The sequence below is a fragment of the Sceloporus occidentalis genome, unplaced genomic scaffold (assembly GCF_023333645.1).
Source record: "Sceloporus occidentalis isolate IW3139 unplaced genomic scaffold, rSceOcc1.0.p SCAF_89, whole genome shotgun sequence".
In the NCBI taxonomy this organism is placed as follows: Eukaryota; Metazoa; Chordata; class Lepidosauria; order Squamata; family Phrynosomatidae; genus Sceloporus; species Sceloporus occidentalis.
Window position 1 is genome coordinate 208,056 of NW_028317069.1, and position 20,654 is coordinate 228,709.

General features: G+C 44.3%; 2 protein-coding genes across 2 annotated transcripts in view; one reads left to right on the top strand and one right to left on the bottom strand.

The window, feature by feature from the left end:
• Positions 1-7,647, top strand: part of LOC149284634 (ryanodine receptor 3-like) — a 147,394-nt gene extending 139,747 nt beyond the window's left edge. The window contains 8 exon segments of the mRNA XM_089496281.1: positions 1,907-2,041; positions 2,302-2,367; positions 2,369-2,395; positions 2,397-2,460; positions 3,677-3,741; positions 5,589-5,689; positions 6,897-6,948; positions 7,552-7,647. Of these exon segments, the coding sequence (XP_089352407.1) occupies positions 1,907-2,041; positions 2,302-2,367; positions 2,369-2,395; positions 2,397-2,460; positions 3,677-3,741; positions 5,589-5,689; positions 6,897-6,948; positions 7,552-7,647 (606 nt within the window).
• Positions 7,648-9,861: 2,214 nt separating this feature from the next.
• LOC149284635 (cell death regulator Aven-like) overlaps positions 9,862-20,654 on the bottom strand; it is a 196,780-nt gene continuing 185,987 nt past the window's right edge. Inside the window, exons 4-6 of the mRNA XM_089496282.1 lie at positions 12,834-12,929; positions 11,006-11,312; positions 9,862-9,962 (exon numbers count right to left, since the gene is read on the bottom strand). Of these exons, the coding sequence (XP_089352408.1) occupies positions 9,862-9,962; positions 11,006-11,312; positions 12,834-12,929 (504 nt within the window). The remainder of the gene's footprint in view (positions 9,963-11,005; positions 11,313-12,833; positions 12,930-20,654) is intronic.

Sequence of the window (20,654 nt, forward strand, 5' to 3'; positions counted from 1 at the left end):
CACGCCACACTGCCCTCCCCACATATGCCACTCCACTGTGGCCCCAGATCTGCCTTATACACCCTGATACACCACTCTGTCCTCCCCAGACATGCCACACTGCCTTCCCCCCACATATGCCCTTAAATACCCCTATATGCCTATATACCCCCAGATATGCCTTATACCCCCCAGATATCTCATAGTCCCCTCATAGAGTCACAGACCGTACTTTTATAAATAAGTACTGGGTTAATCTTCACTGCCCCCCCAGGATTTAGATTCCCCCTTAGTTTGCCCCCCCACCTTTATCTCTCACTGCACCTTAAGTTAACTTTAATAAATGAATCAAATGAACCCTCAGTCCTCATCATTAAATTAACCCTAAACACCCCATTAACCATAACTGTCCCTAAATGAACCCTTAACAGCCCCTAAATGAACCCTCACCTCCCCTAACTTTCAGCAGCCCTTAATATTAATGTTATACTTACAGCTTAGATGAGTGTCCACAGACATGTGGTTCTGGCCTTTTGGGAGAAGGAAGGGGGCGGGGCCAGTTGTCACGGTGATTACAGGGAGGGGCTGGTAAGTAGGAGCTGCTGCTGCTGCGAGTCACTGAAACGGATTATATAACGAGGGGGATTTTCTCAGAGCGTTTGCTCTGAACAAAACCCTCATTTAATAATCGATCACAATCGATAGTGAAATTGGTTGGCAACGATTTTCATTATCGATTAGTTGTTGCAGCCCTAGATTAAAAAGGTTGGGTTGTCTACATGTACTTGTTTGTCAATGTTGATTTATGCGAATGAAGTTCTGTGGTTATATCTGTCTCTGTCTTCTTAGAACAATAAAGTGTTCATTCCTGTTGTACTCGGTTCAAGGTAGTTGAATGTCGACTTATTGGGTACACATAGCAGGGGCTCCAAGGTGCGCATGGTGGCTGGTGCTGGAAGCGATTATGGGGACCACAGGAGGATGCACGTGGGTGATCTGTGGGAGTTACTCCGGCTCTCTTGGTGAACCCGTTACACTATCTCTCTATGTATCTTATGTATGTACTAATAATTATTATTTCCTAATTTATTCACCTGCCCTTCTTCCTTGTGGAGTACTACGCCCGCTCTCTCCCTTTCTCTCCTCCTTCTCATGAGTTATCGAAAGCGAACAGCTGCTTGAAAGTGGCCGTGTCTCGTGCGCCGTCGTGTTTTCTTTTTGTTCCGTTGACGGGAGTTAAACTGCCAACGTTGTGTCGTTTCCGTTAGCACAAAGGAGACAAATGCGGTATGGTTTTCCGTGCCCTCAAAAAATGTCAAGACGACAGCGTTGTAGTAAACCCATGAGAAGAGATGATTGACGCTACAGGCATAGCTGCTCTAGCCACCACAAAACCCCAGCTAGTGTACGTATGAATATGTATTTGTCACGATGACCCGATTTATAAGGTCCGTGAGTGTGTGTCCCATGTGTTGTTAGTCATTGCTCCGTATAATATTGTGTTTGTTTGTTTGTATATGTCTATTATGTGTATCTTGTTTCTGGTGACCTAGATTTAATCGAATATCGTATAAATACTTGATGTATAGAATCCTGTATCGTAGCAAATCACAAGTAGCAGTCGTGGCTGTGTTTGCTGCGGTTGGGTGTTTGTTTGTTTTGTTTGTTATGTATTTGAAGGGGTGTATGAAGACCAAAAGCAATGCGTTTCCTCATTTGGAACCGCTGACGACTTACTGACTGACATTCACAGTTAAGATAAGCAGATTTAGGGAATAGTTGTTATCATTGGCGCGCGGCGCGATGGAAAGCAGAGGTTCGGCCCTCGGGTACAGTGTAAAGAAGCCGAGGGCCGGTTGTACGTCTTTGTACTCGACCGAAGTGCAGCTCGGCACTGACCTACACTGAAGACTCTTCTCTTTTGCAGCTGGTACTCACGGTGGGACTTCTAGCTGTGGTCGTGTATCTTTACACGGTGGTGGCCTTCAACTTTTTCCGTAAATTCTATAACAAGAGCGAGGACGAGGACGATCCGGATATGAAGTGCGACGACATGATGACGGTAAGGGCACGACACTGCAACCGTCGCAAATATGCACTCTACAAAGAAATGCTCGGTGAGTGGCGATGAAACTACAATGAATTTGGGTGGGAGGAATAGGCCCGCTACGCACGGAACGGTAACGAGTCAAGTAAAGAAACCAGTGACTTTGCGTACGCGGAAGGGAACAAACGGGGGGAGTCACGACGACGGTTTAGAGCGGCTTTTGCAGCGAAAGTAGGCCGCGACGACATTCATCGACGACTCTTTCTTTGTCGCAGTGTTATCTTTTCCACATGTACGTGGGGGTGAGAGCCGGAGGTGGCATCGGAGACGAGATCGAAGACCCCCGCGGGGGATCCGTATGAAATGTACCCGCATCGTGTTTGACATCACTTTCTTCTTCTTTGTAATCGTCATCCTTTTGGCCATTATTCAAGGTGCGTCCAATGCCTGCGTTCCCCTTATTCCTTCCGTAGTTCCTTCCTTAGCCGATTAGCCGACACGTTGCTATATTGCAGGCGAGGTCTAATGACGTACCTTACCCAGAGGTGGAGGTTGAAGTTCACGACCGCTAAGTAACTTCAATGTGATGTTATTATTAGGCGTAGTTTGGTTCTGTCCTACTTACTTCCCAAATGCGTAAGGTTAAAGTATAGTTAATGTAGCGTTTGTTAAAATTGGATTTGCTTGATTATAAGGTGAGTTTCCCCCCCCCCCCCCCTCCTCCTGCCCCTCCCCGAGCAGGTGGTGTGAAACACAGAAATACCCCTTGTCCTGAAAAGGAGTGTCGTATTAGAATCGGGCCTCAAATAGGTGTTACTATGAGACTAAGATCCAGATCCCCGCAGCGCTGCAGGGGGGCCCAGGATTTTCCCGTTTTTTTCGGGGTTAAACGGCATTTCACAGAGCACGCTGCCTCCAGAAATGCCTTATGCCCCCCCCCCCCATTTAACAACAACAACAACAACACTCCTTACTCAGTTTGTGAGTCCGCTGGTGCTTAGTGTGGGCAGTGTGTCGAGCTCTACACGCTGGCTGGACTAAGCACTGGGGGGGGGGGACTCAGAAGCCTTGCTAAGCTTGGGGGTGGGGGGATAACACAGGAGGGGGGATCTGGATGTTAGGTTAATAGTTGGATGTATTTGAGGTCCGATTATAAGATGACCCTGATTATGAAATGAGGGGTATGTTTCAGAGCATTAGTTTGGGAACTATTATTCCCAAACTAATGTTTATGGGGGGGGGGGGGGAACCTTTGGGAAATATGGTCAGTCGTAGTTTGGTGCCAGCTGTGATGCAGGTCCAAGGGGTTTTTCTTTACAGGGCGTTTGTTTGTTTGCTTGCTTGCTTGTTGTTGTTTTACATATCGAAAGAAGTGGTTGTATCAATCACTGTAGTAAGTAAGTAAAAGATGTCAGTTGTAAGGAACAAAGACACATCATAGCATTGTTTGTTAGCTATTGTCTCTTATTAATGTATAGATGTTTGTTTGGAATGGGCCAATCAATCAATGAATTATTTGAATGAAATAGGTTGCTATAGTTTGTCATTATGATGTGGATGTGTTTCTATTGGCAAGAAGTTCATGTTCATATGTTTTGTGTGTATATGTGTTGTTGTTTTGTTTTAACAAAACAAAACAAACAAAAACAGGTCTGATCATTGATGCCTTTGGAGAATTGCGAGATCAACAAGAGCAAGTCCGAGAAGATATGGAGGTATGATTTCGAAATAGTAGCTTTGAGGGACAGGCCACCTGGCCGTATAGCCTCAAGGTAGAGGGTTGTTGTTGTTGTTGATTGATTACAATATACTTTGATTCATGCTTTTGTATTGAATGAAACACATTGACATGGCTGAGAATGGGTTGTGTGACTGAATGGATGATGTACATTTGTGAATTCCTCCAATGAATTTGGATTGCACAATGTAGGTATGATCAGATAACAACAAACAAAGAAAGAAAGAAAGAAAGAACAGAAAGAAAGAAACACACCCTACCCACACACATGTGTTGAAGGTGTGTATGGGGGCTGGAGTATAACTTGAATAGTTAGTTGTTATCATATCATATATATATATATATAACATTGACTCACTCTGCGCAAGATTGGAAGGTGATCAAATGTAAAAGTGATTGATTGATGTCTATACATATCTATCTATCTGGTGGCAAATGTGTTGTGTTGTTGTTGTCAGCATTTATGATATGCTGTATTTGGATCATTGATGAATGTATAGATTGATTAATGAATGTCATATATCATGATATATGTTGTGTAGTGTTTTTGTTGACGGACTGCAGTGACATGGTGAACGCACACAGATGCACTCCTCATTGTGTTTGTTGTAATGAAGTAGTGTGTGCTATTGGTGCACTGTGTGGCTGTAGCTGGGATGGTCCTCCTGTTCATTGTGTTGAATGATGGTCTGCAGCAGGAGAGAGAGGCAGCCATGTTGATTGATTGATTGATTGATTGATAAGTTGCTACCTGGAAACAGTTGATGATGGATTTAAGGAATATGGGTGTGTTTGTGTGTATGTATATATATATATATACACATATATATATATATATATACCAAGAGAGAGAGAGAACCCAACCCCCCCACCCCCCCAATGGTCAGGCAGACACATAGTAAGAAAGAATCATAGGTAGCTGTTTTAATATGACATTTATTGATAGTGTGCCTGCAGGTTCCGTAGAGCTGGAGTTAGTTGTCGTTGTTGTAGTCTGTAAAGTAAGGTAGACATACATACATACATACTGAAATAAACAATGTGCTTTTGTCGGCTTACAATCCAGTTTGAGGGAGGAAGCGAGACATATAAGGAGAGGACGGCTCGGATGGGGATGAATCGATCAGGTTCCGGTGATGCGGTTTGATAGCATGATTGTTGAGATGGTTTGCATGGTGATGGTGATTATGATGGTTGGGAGTAGTGGGAACAGGTAGCTGGTTTGTTAGGGAGGTGTTGTTGTTGTTGAGTACGAGAAAGAAAGAAAGTAAGTCTGAGGGAACGTATGATGTGGGTATAGATATATAGGTATATATATATATAGGTGAGGATAGATTGTATGGGTGGAAGGTAGGTGGAGGGAGTGGATGTGAGCAGAGGCTAGGGTGGAAGTAAATAGGTGATCAAACAGTGAGTGAGTGGGTGTGGGGCTGTTGGGGTGCTGTCTTCCCTTGCCCCCCCCCCTGCCCCAACTCCTGCCTTAACTCGCCACTTCGAACGTGCCACTTCACAACGCTGCCACGAACGCAAGCTCCACGTCCAAGCAAGCTCGTTCCAAGTCAGGCCCGTGCAGATATAGGGGCCGGGGCCCTCCACCCCATTGGCTGCACAAGGTAACGAGCGATCGCACGCACCTGCCGCACAGGTCCAACCAATCCCACGCCACGGCCCGTCAGACCTACGCCCGGCAACGACCACGACAACAAACCCGGTTACCTGGCTCATTAAAGGGCCGCCGCGTGCGCGCGCGCTCTCTCACTCTCCCAAATCCACTCACAGGTGCGGTTGATTGTTTGTTTGTTCCCTTCCTTACTCTTTCACCAGACCAAATGCTTCATCTGCGGCATAGGAAATGACTACTTTGACACGACGCCTCACGGCTTTGAAACCCACACGTTACAGGAACACAACCTGGCCAATTACTTGTAAGTACACTACACCTTTCTCTCTTTCTCCTCAACGGAGCCGATTGCCCTCAATTGCTTCCCCCCTTTGTCGTGTCTCCGCCTAACAACAACAAACAACTGACTGACTGACTCACTCTATCCATCCATCCATCCATCTCTGCAAGACAAACTATCACAGGAATAATAATAGATGGATAGATGTGGCCAAAACACCTCATCAAAGTCAATCGTAATAATATCTGACAATATATTCTTATCATGGGCATCATTGTTGTTTGTTTTCTTGTTGCAATATAATAAAGATATAAATAAATAAATAAATAAACAGCACCAGTTAGTTAGCTAGTTAGTTAGTTGTTTCTCCTGATTTGTATGCTCATATATTTCCATGGGATATCTTCATACATACACAAAGACATAGATAGAGACATAGATAGAGACATAGATAGATAGATAGATAGATAGATAGATGATAGATACATAGATAGATAAATAAATGGATAGATACACATTCACTTGAGCTTGTAAACGGATGAAACACAAGGCAGGTGCGCATGACTACAATCTAAACATTTACTTCACACACACACCCCCTATGACTCAACAACAACTAGAGGCATTCATCTAAGCTGACCTGTCCAAACAAACAATCAAACAAACATTCTACAGGATATCTATCTGGAAAGGTCTTTTTCCTTCCATACTACTCCCCCCCACAACATCCTCCTCAAAGGGGCTACTAATGATCTGTCAACAAGATAACAAACTAAATGACACACCACTACCTGTTTGTTTGTTTCTTTGAATTCCCACAAGTAAACTAAGCCCATGTATTGCAATCTTATACACCGCCCAAAGGGAATATCTGTATCCTCAGCTGTCTGTCAACATATTGCAACCTTCCCACTCACCTCTAACAAACAAACAACCAACCACACTACTCCTTCTACCCTTTCACTAAACCAGACAAAGCCCAGCCAAAAGAAAGAAAAGAAACCAAACAACATCCATCTATATCTGATGACACGCAACCATGACGGCTTTCCTTCCATGTAAATAATCCATCAATCCCTACCTCCTAGACTACAGACGCTCCTTCCCAAAGGCTCATTAACCGCCTACCCGTGCTCATCAATCCAGACATCTTCTTATCATCATCTCACAGTTTACCTAAAACAAACAAACAAACAAACATCATCTCTGTCTCCATATCTGGTTTTCCCAGGTTCTTCCTAATGTATATCATCAATAAGGCTGAAACGGAACATACCGGGCAGGTACGTACACGTTCATCAAGCCATTGTTACATTTCTAAACGAACAAAACAAACAATGATAACTAGGATGAAGAGCATCATTCATAACAGTGTGACAATTTTGTGTTTGTCTGTTGTTGTTACTCTGCATGCACATATCTATACGTAAAGATGCATGGTTTTGTTTGTTTGTTACACTGAGTGAGGAGTGAGTGTGTAAGTAAGTAAGTAAGTAAGTAAGTAAGTGTATGGTGTTTGTTACTTCTTAGTTAGTTATCATACAGTGGATCCATCTTCCAAAAGATTTGCATGTTTGTTTGTTTGTCCATTTGTGTTGTTATTGCATCATTAACCACAGTACCTACCCCTGAGCTGCTCCCTCCTCTTTTTCTTCTTTTGCCATCAATAATAGATCCTCATTCTACACGATTCACATCATAACCTTGACAACATTTCATTTAGCAAGTACGCTCTGCACACCCACTAAAGGTTCAGGTCCATCCATATTTGTTGTTGCGCAAATCCCACTCGCTCATAGATTAATTCCATGATTGATTAATGGATGATAGGGTATCCATTCTTTCGCGGATGCATCGAGCTCACCACTCGCTCATATCCTTTCTAGGAATCCTACGTATGGAAGATGTACCAAGAACGTTGCTGGGACTTCTTCCCTGCCGGCGATTGTTTCCGCAAACAATACGAAGACCAGCTTGGATGACAGAGTCACCCAAACCCGACAAACACTCACATCCCCTGGGAGACTACTGGACACACACGCTACCCTACGAGATCGCAAGATGCAGCGGCAGCGGCGGCAGCTGCTCATCTGGATCCAAGTCCTTTCCTTCAATCGACAATGTCCTAACTAATAATAATGTGCTATTAAATCTCTCATCAAACACAAATCACTACAGTCAATCATCATGTATTGATAAACCATTAAACCGTATCTGAATGAATCGAGAAAGGACCTAGAGCCACAGATTTACAAACAATACCAATGACAACAACACCCCCCCCCCCCCCCCCAATACTACAACCGCTTTCCCTGCTACAAAACCCAGCATGCCATCACACCGACACAAACCTCGCTAATCCAGAGCCACCACTGGCTGCCCCAGAACACAAGGGCTACTGGGCACCCATCTGAAATGCACAATACCCATTTTCTCACACACACACACACACTCTGCCAAGGCATCCATTGTTCGACTCGCAGACAGACAAAAACTGACTCGCTCAGCCGCCACTTAAGAGTGGATTCCGTGTCTGGAGCAGCATGCTTAGGATTTCTATCTCTGAAAGAGCTGCCTTTGGCTTTTGACGACGCCACTTGTAGCAACCTTCCGCTACTCACAGACTCCACGTTTATCGACGTTCACTGTGTCTGTCCTCTCTACGAATGTTGCGCTCTCAACCCTGAAAGATTAGGATCTATTGTTACAACAACAACAACAACACCTACAGCCTTAGGCGTTGTTAGCAAAAACACCCGACTGTACGCAACCACAGTTTACACTTCCAAACTGTACACGTTTACCTTTGTAACATACTAGAGTCTAATCAAAGGGAATTATTGATATAGAATAAATAAGCTATATAGTTGTTGTAGTTTGTTTGTTTATACCATTTCCAGGCAGTTGACGATGTGGGTCGTAAAAGCATTAGTCAACATATCTCATCTACAAGCACCAGACAGCCGTGGTGACACCACAACTACAAATAATTCTACGTAGACGAATGCAAACAAGGTCAACAACAATCACCTTTTGCCTCTACATCCACTTTATGCACGGATCCCTTCATATTAATTGCCCGCTGTACAGGACAGCCTTTAGACAAAACTCAGGAAGAGATGCAGTAGCCAGATCACCGCTCGTGGACAGCTGTTTCGCCCTTAGCAGGAGGTTGTCAGAGGGGAGGGGACAGATGGGGGGGGTGTAAACAAACAAAAACCACCATAACGAATATTATGGTGTCTAAAGCTGATGGGAAAACCCTGACGCTAAAATCCTTTGTGGTTCTAGCAGCACCACAGGATTTCTGAGAGCAAAACAAGCCTTCTTATTTTGATGTGTGTGTCAGTGTGTGTGTAACAATGCTTCTACGTACATACCCCCCCCCCCCTTAATTTAAAGTGAAACGGGGTTCCAATCATCACCTTTACCTCCCACCACAACTTCTGTACAAGCAGTGAGTTGAAGTAGAAAAATATAACAACAAGGAGAAACACTGCTGGTTGTTGTTGTTTGTTTGTTAACATTTTTACATACCTGAACTCAATCAATCAATTAAGTAAGTAAGTAAGTGCCTTAACCGTCCGTAGACATCTTATGCAACATGTGTTTTTATTTTATTTGTATTTGATTATGGTAGTCGTCTATTAGAATGACTGACTAAACGCTGTTGTGCCCTTCATTGTCTTTCTTTCTTACTGTATGAAATAGAAAACTGCATTCGGTTGCTTTTCTTTTAATGACTGACAGCTAATGATCGATTGACTGCTGTTATTTCAGGAAACTGGAATGTATCTTAAACGATCTACAATTCTCTAATATTTTAAATCTGTAATGCCAAATTCAAGCACTGCTTTCTGGTCATTGCTAAGTGCTGTAGTGAAGCTGCTAACTTTATGCATCATTTTTCTTCAAATACAATAAAGTGCCCGTCGCAATAAACACTCACCCGTCTCAGCTCAGTGTCTTACTACGCGCATACAAAACAACAAACGGTCAAGACGATCACGCCTTTATTCTCGCAAGTGACGCAAAACACAAATCGTACGTTTACCTCCCGACCGAGCGCAGGACGTTTCCTCGGACATCTTAGTCTTAACGGTCTGTGCCGAATATCGCGCCGGGGATGACTCCCTTTCGGCACTCGGCTTCGACGTCCTTCCCGGCTCCGTGCAAGTCGCACGGCTCACGCCGGGTTAGGAGATCACGCTGTCCAACCAGTCTTCGAGATCTTCTTCCGTCATCTCCGTCTGCTTCTCGTCGGCAACCGAACCCGCATCTTCCATCGTGGCGGTGCCTGCAAACAAAGTGACGGATGAGTATCGTCAAGCGCTTGCTTCAAGTAGCCGCAAACAAAAAAAAACCTTTTCAAAACAATATTTCATGCACCACGTATTACTCTATATTTACTCGCGACATGTATCAATCTGTTGACTTCTCTGCTCAGAGCACACCCAGTCAATCGATGCGTTGCTATCATCTTTACCCGTGTCCATATGTTTTGTTTTGTTATGTAACAAGCTGACGCTCTATAGTCGACGGGTAGTTTCACAGACGCAGATAGAGCTGACTGACTGCATCTAATCTATGACAACCCCACAAAGTGTTGTTTGTTTGCTGGTGTTTGAAAGCCACATTCTCAAAGTTGTCGTGTCTTCCCGTACGACAAACATTCCCGGGAGTAGAGTTTTAGCGGTCCAGGCTGCACGCTGTACAATGAGACGTAGCAGGAGATGAAGGACTCCTCATCCATCCGGTGCTTAGGAATTCTACAGGAAATAATTGGATCACAACAACAACAACAACAAACAACTGTTCAGGCAGCTCTAAAAACACAGCCTTGTTTAATGAAGGAGACAGCAAAGCGTGTGTGTGTGTGTGTGTGTTGTCTCAAAAGCTGCCTTCAGTACAAACAAACAAAACACACATCTTATGAAAGCACAATAACCGGGTTCGCCGCGCAAGTACTTTGTAAGCGCGGTAAGACACATTCGATGCATGTACCTCGAGTGCTGCAGGACATCCTTCCCTCTGTGGCATGCGCTACATTTGGCCACTCGCTGCCATTTAAGCTCTCCCATATAAACCAATGGAAGAGCTGTTTGTTTGTGCATGAGCAAGCCAGTGGAAGGGGGGGGGGGGGGGGAGATATTCTTTGATTGATTGATTGCGTGAACCCCCCCCCCCCCCCCCCCCCCCCCAGCTGGAGCAGCAGCTGCCTGTGAGCGCCCCACACGTCACCGGTACCAAACAGTACGTTTGCTCTCTGGAGCGTAGAGGCATTCAAAAACAGACCAGGCAAACACTGGATGAATGTACTTCGCAAACTTTGTCACTTACCCGGGCCTTCGGGTGTCGCCTGCCGGTCATTCTCCTCACATTCTGCTCCCGCAGCGGCCCGACCGCTTGCCTCAGCTGTGAGCGGCGCTTCCAGACCCAGCAGAAAGTCGAGATCCTCGTCGAGTGCACACAAAGAAGTGGCACGCTGGGTGGTTGTCGCCCGGTGATCTTCGCCCGTGTTCGGCAAGGGAAGTGACTCTCGCGTGGAGCCCGCAGATGCCCCTTTAGCTACCCGACTAGCGATAGTCGGAGCTAAGCTCCAAGAGCTCTTTACCTTCAACCCAGGAACTTCTTGAGGAACCTCTTCCTAGAGACAAGAGAAAAAGATGAAACCATCCGGTTGCGCTCGACGCGCACAGACATCGCAAAGCATCTACGTAAACGCCTCCGATGTTACAACCGTACAACTAGGAGCAACAACGCACCCAAACTAATACCAAGCTAAGCGCAATCATATCTTTTAGACTCTACAAGGAGACGTGGAATGTTCTTTAAATATTAATCGTCGTCGTTACATACGTAAAACTGTATACGCCGTGATGTCACCGAGAATAATACATTCAAACAAACAATCAATCGGCTCAATACCCTTAGCAGCAACTATTGCGATCGATATAACTAGATCGCGATACGACAGATTCCATTCAGCATGGATCTAGTTTCCGCAGAGTGTGTTCTTTCCGATACCGCTGCTTTTACTCCGCACCGTCACAAAAAGCTTCGTCTCCTTTCTTGGGCCTACGTAACAGCACTATTAAACATATCTCATCTACAGACACCGGACGGCTTGTCGTTCCCACGGGAATCTCACGGTGCTGCCGCAACCGCAAGAGATTCCGGGTAGGCGTACGCCAAAAGGGTCAACAAGTGACCGCCTTTTGCCTCCACGTCCACTTTATACACGGATCCCTCCAAAGTACAGGACGGCCCTCGGGAAGAGGTGCCGTAGCCAGATCACCCCTCGTGGACAGCTATTTCGGCACGCGGTTGTCTGGTGTCTGTAGATGAGTGTTTAATAATAATAACGACAAACACTTCTACTACCCCTTACTTTCAAGCGCATGGTTTTCCCATCACCTTTACCTCCCACCATAACTCATGTCATGGCATTTCTTGGCTACCCCAAGCCTCGAGTATCGGGCCAGTATCGCAACCTCATGCTGACGAGTCCCGGTAAGGACCAAACGGCTGTCCACGAGCGGTGATCTGCCCACCGCACCTCTTCCCGAGTTCGGTCGAAAGGCTGTCCTGTACGGCGGCCCCATTACTTTCAAGGGATCCGTGTATACCATTCACCTAGAGGCTAAAGGTGATCGTCGTTGACCTTATTGGCATGCGCCTACCCGGAATCCCTTGTGCTTGTGGCAGCACCGTGACATTTCTGAGGCGACAACAAGCCCTCCTTCTGACTTGTCTGGTGTCTGTAGAAGAGTGTTTGTTTAATAATGATTCTACATAACCCCCAGATTTGACATCTCCATCACCTTCACCAGCCGTAACTCACGTCACGGTCTTTCTTTGGCAAAAATACACAAACCTAACATTTGTTTTGCCCATCCGTGCGGCCTACAAACTGAAAACATTGATTCCGATACCCCCGCCGTTCGGCCATGGCCCCCCTGGTGCTTAAAAGGTTAGTAACAACGTGTGGTACTTGTATGCAGAGACAGGAGTACGCAGGTGCGGCCACGCAATTCATCAAACTGCCTCGAGCTTCACATGGCACATGCTAATAGAAAATAGAAAAGGCTTTGCGGTAATCTAATCTCGCAGGCGTTTGTGCTTTGATAAATATTAGGCTCTCCTAATCGAGGACAAAAAACATTACCTGGACCAGGTCGGCATCCACATTCAGGCGGACGTGCGGCGGCAGCTCCTGCAGGGTCTTCAGCAGAGCTTTGGAATCCAGAAATACAGCCGGAACCTACAGAAAGGATACACGTAAAGATAAAGACATGTTGTTATTTCCCCCTGACATAAACCTGGTTATATGACATGCTACAACACTGGTCATTTCACAATGTATACATAGCTCTTTCATCAGCATAATGTCACATATATCCAGTGGCATCTACAGCTTTCAGATTGAGGGGGTGCACATGGTGGAACAGGGAACACATCAAGAAGGGGGGGGGGAGTTATAAAACACTACATATGCTATAATATATATATATATATATATATATATATATATATATATATATATTAGGGCTGCAACAACTAATCGATAATAATCGATTATGAAAATCGTTGCCAACGAATTTCATTATCAATTAGTTGAATCAATTTTTATCGATTATAAAATGAGGGTTTTTTCAGAGCAAACGCTCTGAAAAATACCCCTCATTATATAATACGTTTCAGTGACTCACAGCAGCAGCAGCGGGCCCTACTTACCAGTCCCTCCCTGTAATCACTGTGACAACTGGCCCCGCCCCCTTCCTTCTCCCAGAAAGCCACAACCACATGGCTGTGACACTCATCTAACTTGTAAGTATAACATTAATATTTGGGCTGCTGAAAGTTAGAGGAGGTGAGGGTTAATTTAGGGGCAGTTATGGTTAATGGGATGTTTAGGGTTCATTTAATGATGAGGACTGAGGGTTAATTTGATTAATTTATTAAAGTTAACTTAAGGTGCAGTTAGAGATAAAGGGGGGCAAACTAAGGGGAATCTAAATCCTGGGGGCAGTGAAGATTAACCCAGTACTTATTTATAAAAGTATGGTCTGTGACTCTATGAGGGGACTATGAGATATCTGGGGGGTATAAGGCATATCTGGGGAGGACGGAGTGACATATCTGGGGGTATAAGGCATATAGGGTATTTAACGCATATGTGGGGAGGGCAGTGTGGCATGTCTGGGGAGGACAGAGTGGTGTATCAGGGTGTATAAGGCAGATCTGGGGCCACAGTGGCATATCTGGGGGTAGAGTGGAGTGGCATATGTGGGGGGCAGCGTGAAGTGGCATATGTGGGAGGCAGCGTGGAGTGGCATATGTGGGAGGCAGCGTGGCATGTCTGGGAGGCAGCGTGGCAAGCCTGGGCTCAAATGTGCATAAATTGGGGGGGGGGGGGGGGGGGGGGGCTGGTTGCGAAATAAAGGCAATAAATGCATTTTATCAAAGTTTTTTTATTATGCTGTTTGTTTGTATTTAATATAATTTGTTTATTACATTATTTTAAATCAATGTAAATTTACATTCATTCTTTTTATCCAATTAATCGAACAAATAATCAGCCAACTAATCGATTATGAAAATAATCGTTAGTTGCAGCCCTAATATATATATATATATATATATATATATATATATATATATATACACATACATAACGCATCCATACTTAAATACATAATATTATCTTTTTCTTATCTATTTGAAGGAAAGACCTTGATTGAAATATATATATATATATATATATATATATATATTAGATACATATTGAACCCTAACCAAGCATTTCCTTGGACCCCCGTTCCACACTCCATTGCATGCAATCACTCCCTCCGCTACAACGGCAAAACTAAAAATGATTGGCCAGACTGACCGCTGACTGTGAGAGTCAGTAGTCTTCCCTACTTCTGACTGTCTCCTCATTCACTAAAACATACATACTCCCTATAGTTCAGGGATAGCTCAAAGAAACAACTCACGGAAACAGCACACGCAACTGATTCAAACATACAAACCGTCGATTTGCCGCTATACATCAATAACATCGATGGAAACATAACATTGCGGGTACAGATCGACACAACACACAAACCCAGCGCTCAACGTATCCATCAAATAAACGACACATGACAACAGCGCTCCAGAAAAAACACGATAAACAGATTTGCGGGGATCAAACAATCGCAATTCACATCAAAACCTCTGCATTCAAAGCTAGAGGTCAACCCCCCCATACAATTACAGCCATAGATCGTAGCTCGCACACCCCCCCAAAGCCAACCCTGACATCCACGCTGTTCACATAGAACCACACCACAATGAGTCACCGTTGGTCCCAAACGGCAGAGCGTATGCCATCTTTGTTCCCTAAAACACCCTGCCTAGGCCATCTTGGTCCCCCGATGCTTAAACACCCTGCTTATACCGTCTTTGCCTTTTACACAAATCAATTATACACATATGATTCACACAACCGCTTTTACAATCGCTCTCCGATTCGCACAATCATTTATTCTTTCGCACAAACTATTTACACATATTCATTAATGCAGTCTCACATAATCATTTATTCTGTCGCTCATTCCCACAATGCAGCCACGCATGAATCCATTCGCTGTCTCTCATTCTGACTCTTTAGTTCAATATTCTTGCTACCCTCCCTTCTCCCTAACTACCCCTTCCTCACTAGCTACCCTCCCCCTATCTCCCCTCTCCACCGTTTGAGGTTCACTTACCTGGTAAACATCACGAGGCCTCCATCTCCCTGCTCTGCCGCAGTGCGCAACCGAGACAGAGGCGCCGAGCGGTTGCTCAAAACTTATTCCAGACCGACCACTCGCCGCCTCAATCTCCACTCTGGCTGCGCCAATAAAAACATGAATAAAGAGTGCTTCCGTGGGGGGGCCCCCTCTGCCCACCACCCCCCCCAGCATATTCCACTGCATATATCACACTCATTCCCCAAACATTCTCTAATCCTGAAGTCTATTCCGATCCAAAAACGATGGTTTCATTGCCAAAAAACAAAGTGTAACAGAGAAAAGGTAGAAGACGGATACACTTAAAAACCAAACGCTTTATGTCAACATTTTGCGGACGCTGCAGCACCCCGTTTTCTACGATAACCTAGCGCTCGCTTGCTTCCTTCCCCAACACCAAAAACACACTAGAGCAAGCGATGCCTGTGAACAAAAGGAGTGATTTGAACAATATTTGTAAGGAAAGCATGATGGCTCATTGCCCAGAAATAATCAGACACCTTGCAAATCATTGGGGTAACCCCAACATTAAAGATAATACCCCCCCCTACGTTCACAAAAAAAACACTTTGCCTCCTGCTGACCCGTAAGCCAGGAGTTAACGTGCATCGCTGGGACTGGTGTGCGAAGGCTCGACATTATGGGTGAGCTTCTTCTGCAACGTGGGCCAGTTTCTCTAATCAACGGGGGAGATCCATCGACTGTCACCTCATTCTCTTACCTATGCGCTAATACTATCACGGCTCAATCCTTCTTGCCAGAGAAACGCACTGGGGTCGTATTGTTTGTTAGAGTGTATACTACGGTAGGTCTATAGAAAACAGCACAAGAAAGGATTACATTAGCCACTCGTATATCGATTCATAGCTGGAGATTTACGTTACAGGTTCCTTTGCTTACTCGCAGAAGCGAGCGTCTCGCGTTCATTGGCCGCAAACAATATCGTCTCCGGGTGCTTCCTCTGATCGACTCCTTGGAGATTCTCCTCCAAAGGTTCTCCGACGGTCCGCCCGACTTCTCTCACCTCCCGCGTTCCACCCGGAGAAAATACTTAACGTCGCGACCCGACACAGCAGAAAACCATTCTCTCCGTTTGGCACGTAAATGCAAAGCAACAGTGAAAATGGAAACATTGTCTGTTTGCGCCCCTGTCTGATTAATGATACGTTAATGGGCGCGCCGAGGCGGCTTTCGACGCAGCTTGGAGATTCTGTTAATATGTAAATATATCATAGATCCACACTGTGAGCTGAATAAATATAACTAAAAACAACAACAAAAGACATGAAATTCATTAGGGCAGGAGCCGGTTAATATTGCTTTATATAGAACGATAAACGTCTCACGGGTACTACGCTTCTTCGGGGGCGAGGAAGTTGCTGGACGGCTCGGTGATTTCTTCGCAACAAACAACAACTATAAACCATTCTTTTTATCACATTATTTGTATTAAAATGCCAGAAAGCTAAAGTGTTAAAAGGCCCTAATAAATTACATACATTTGAGACATAATGGAATCAAAACATTTGCTTCTGCAAACATTTCGAGATGACAAAGTTCCATTGGATTCAGCCATCTCGTTATTCTTCACGATATTCTTGTAAGAAACGTTTAGTTCTTTATTTTTTCGTTTTCATTTCCTTTTATTTGCCAACCTGCTCCCCCGGTTATGCGCATCTACCCCCCCATGCTTGCAACTATGCCCCCCAGTTTGCCACTTTGCCTTCAAAAATACCTTATACCCCTATATGCCATGGGCATATCATGGGAGATAGTGGCATACAGGAGGTTAAAATGCATCAAGACATGTTACCATACTCACACGCAAACAACATTCTTTGTATTCCAAACCATAATAATAAAAACGCCACAAGAAAGATTGGATGAATCAGGCCGTGGACTTTTATTTAGTTTACCGATTCATACAAACTCATAACTTGAACTTTACAAACCGATACTGTCCATTAACCAAAAGCTTCAACTCTTGGCATAAGCCCCAGAGCACATCTTAGACGTATCGCCTCGCCAGCCGGCCTAACTCAAATTAGCGGTTCACCCCAACCGCCTCAAATGTTTTTTTTTCCCACGACACCACAGCCTCTTCAACCATACTCTGTACATCCACATTAAGTCAATCACGTCCAATGTCAGACAGATGAATCCCATCCTGCCTATACGAAACCAAAACTCCCACCTTCAAACTCTTTATGGCTAAAGGAAAAACCTCCTTCCAAGAGCATAAACTTTGCCATAGCTCTGTTAAACTTCCTGCAAACTCTTTCCAGCGCCCCAAGTTCTGGCCTCTGCAGCCACAGCAGGCGAGGAACGATCTCAAACCATAGAAATCATACATTATTCAAACATCCTTTTAGACATAAAATTAACTCCTTCCAAACAATATTTCACTCTAGCCATGTCATTTTACCTAAATCGTTACCCCCCCCCCACAATGATTAATTATTGCATTAGGTCACGGCAAGCGATCTACGCGCTCATCTAAACAATCCTCTAACTGATCAATCCTCAAACCCCTTACGCCCACCCAATGAATAGCTAAATCATCCTTATCGAAACCCACATTTTCAACATAACTTCTTAGCGCCGCTCTTCTCCGCGACCAACACACAAAAGAACGGCCGATGATAATCCATACTGTGAACTTCCGACGACCCGCAACATACCAACATAACATTCTGCAAAAGATGTGGCCCAACATATATTTGAAAACGCTCTGAACGCCATCTACCCAATCTTTTCATCACAGACTCGCCTAGACCCAATAATGCGGCTTCCGTAGCCGCACCGATCCCAAATGAACGCGTAGTGTATCTTTGATCGCTCGAACCCAACTCGCTCAAACCTAAACGCGAAACCTTCGGAAACTGAAATCTAGTTCAAGGCGAGCCTGATCGATGGATCGCCCGATTTCCCTTGACCCCCGGACGAACCGCATTCAAACTTTCTGCTGCCAAATGGCCAAACCATCCAACCTATTCAGCATTACCCAACAACAACCTTTCTTATCCCTATCCGTCTTTGACGACCTAATAAACAGTCTGAAAACCTTGCTACAAACCACATCATCATCTCGCAAACCCCAACCACCCTCTCGCTCACCCGAAAAGCTCCAAAAAAAACGCTACCACAAACGCCGTTTGAAACAAGAAACATTCAAAATCATCCCAACAAACCTTATATAAAACACCTATTAAACTCCTTAAACATCCGGAATTTGTCACGTACAAACACTCTCAATGTGGAATAAACAGGCCGTGTACTTTTATTTAGCTTTACCAAACACTCACATACTTTAAAGAAACTCTTGGGCCAAACCCAGAGTCTCAACCTCCAAATAAATTAACCCAATAAATATAAAGACAAAGCCATCCGCCCCTAAAAGCCAGAAGGCCCACACCATTTCACCAGTCCATCCACCAGCCGCAAATGCATAACTGCCATTTGCGGCCTGTTCCACCATATTTTGCACATTCGCAGAAAAAATTTCACAACCTATATCTGATAGGTGCACACCATCCTTCCGAAATAAACCATCACAACCTCCTTCTAAATCAGCATGCCGAAAACTAATTAAACCTTCCATTAACATAAACCTCTCCATTGATGTATTCAATTTTCTTCTCGCTCTCTCCAGTGCCTTAAATTCAGGTCTGGAGGTCCAAATTAATCTTGCAACAATTTCAGACCAAACCGACATAGCATCCTTAAAATAACGTCTGAGGTTCATAATTAACTCCTTAAACAGCAACAGCAACTCGATTGATTTTGTTTTACCCAAGTCATTACCCCCACAGTGTATAATAATAATAATAACATTTGGCACTGGCAACATATTAACATCATCTAACAAAATTGATTCTAGCTGGCATACATTTAAACCTCTAATACCTATCCAAAATAACTTTACAGGTTTGCTATCAAACCCCAGATTTTCACCGTAGCGTCTTCGTGTTGCTCTGTTCTGGGCCCAATAAATGAACGAGTGCCCAACAATCCAAACTATACATGAACGTTCACCTGAAAGAAAACATTATCATCAATATCTTAGAATAAATTAGGTCTAATATAACCCAAAAAACCTATCGGAATCCCACCTGCCTATTTTCTTTATAATGGATGTGTCCAGACCCAACATAGCGGCTTCTGTTGCTGCCCCGATGCCAAATGAATGTGACAAATAGTCACAATTACCCAAAACAAGCTTTAAGAAAGATTTTTGAAGCACGCTCCGAAATTGGAAAATCGTCAGGGGTAAACCTGAACTATGCACCAGCCAATCACCATCTCCTGCTGGCCTGATAACACTAAACAATTCCGCATTCAAAAACCGGCCACAATATACGCAAATGCTCCCCACATAAAATATCTGCTTTCCTCAATCCTGAACCCCCAGTCAACTCACTTACCCGGAATGCCCCAAAAAAACGCTATAATAAAAGCCGTCCGGAACAAACGCCTTTCAAAATCATTCCAACAAACTTCACTTCAAACATTTATGAGTTTGCCCAACATCTCAAAAGAACTTGGCTTCCTGGTATCCACACCCTTATCCACCCTTTTAAAACCTGTTTAATTCAAAACTCCTTAAAAGCCGCGCGTTTTTCCCAGCTAACTGAAAGAAAAAAGAAATGCCCAATAAAAACCTATCAACAAAAGCTCTAGAATGACCGTTATTAATCATCATCGATACAAAGTCCAAGGCTAAATCCTGTCTGTCGTCAAACTCATCGAAATTCCTGCTTTTAACAAATTCACACCAAAACACTCCAAGTCCCTTTAGACAAAGACTTACAAAGTAAGGCACTTATCTGGGAGAAGTTCTTTCCCAAACATTTCTCAGAACAATCGGTCCCTCCTTCTCTGCGTGCCGCGCCAACCTCCTGAAAGTCTTAAAATCAAAACGTCAAAGTGCGTCAGCCAACGCATTCTTTTTACCAGCTATATGTTTAGCTTTTAACCATATATTGTGTATTAAACATAAATAAACCAAACGCCTTAAAACGTTAATAACCGCCAACCATTTGGCTCTTAAACGGGTTAAGAACCCAAACAACACCCGTGTTATCACAATTCAACAACAACCTTCCATTTACCCATAAGCTACCCCAACATTCAAGCGCCGCCGCAACAGGGAATAACTCTAGTAACAGCATATTTCCGGTCCAGCCGGCTTTTAGCCATCGCGCCGGCCA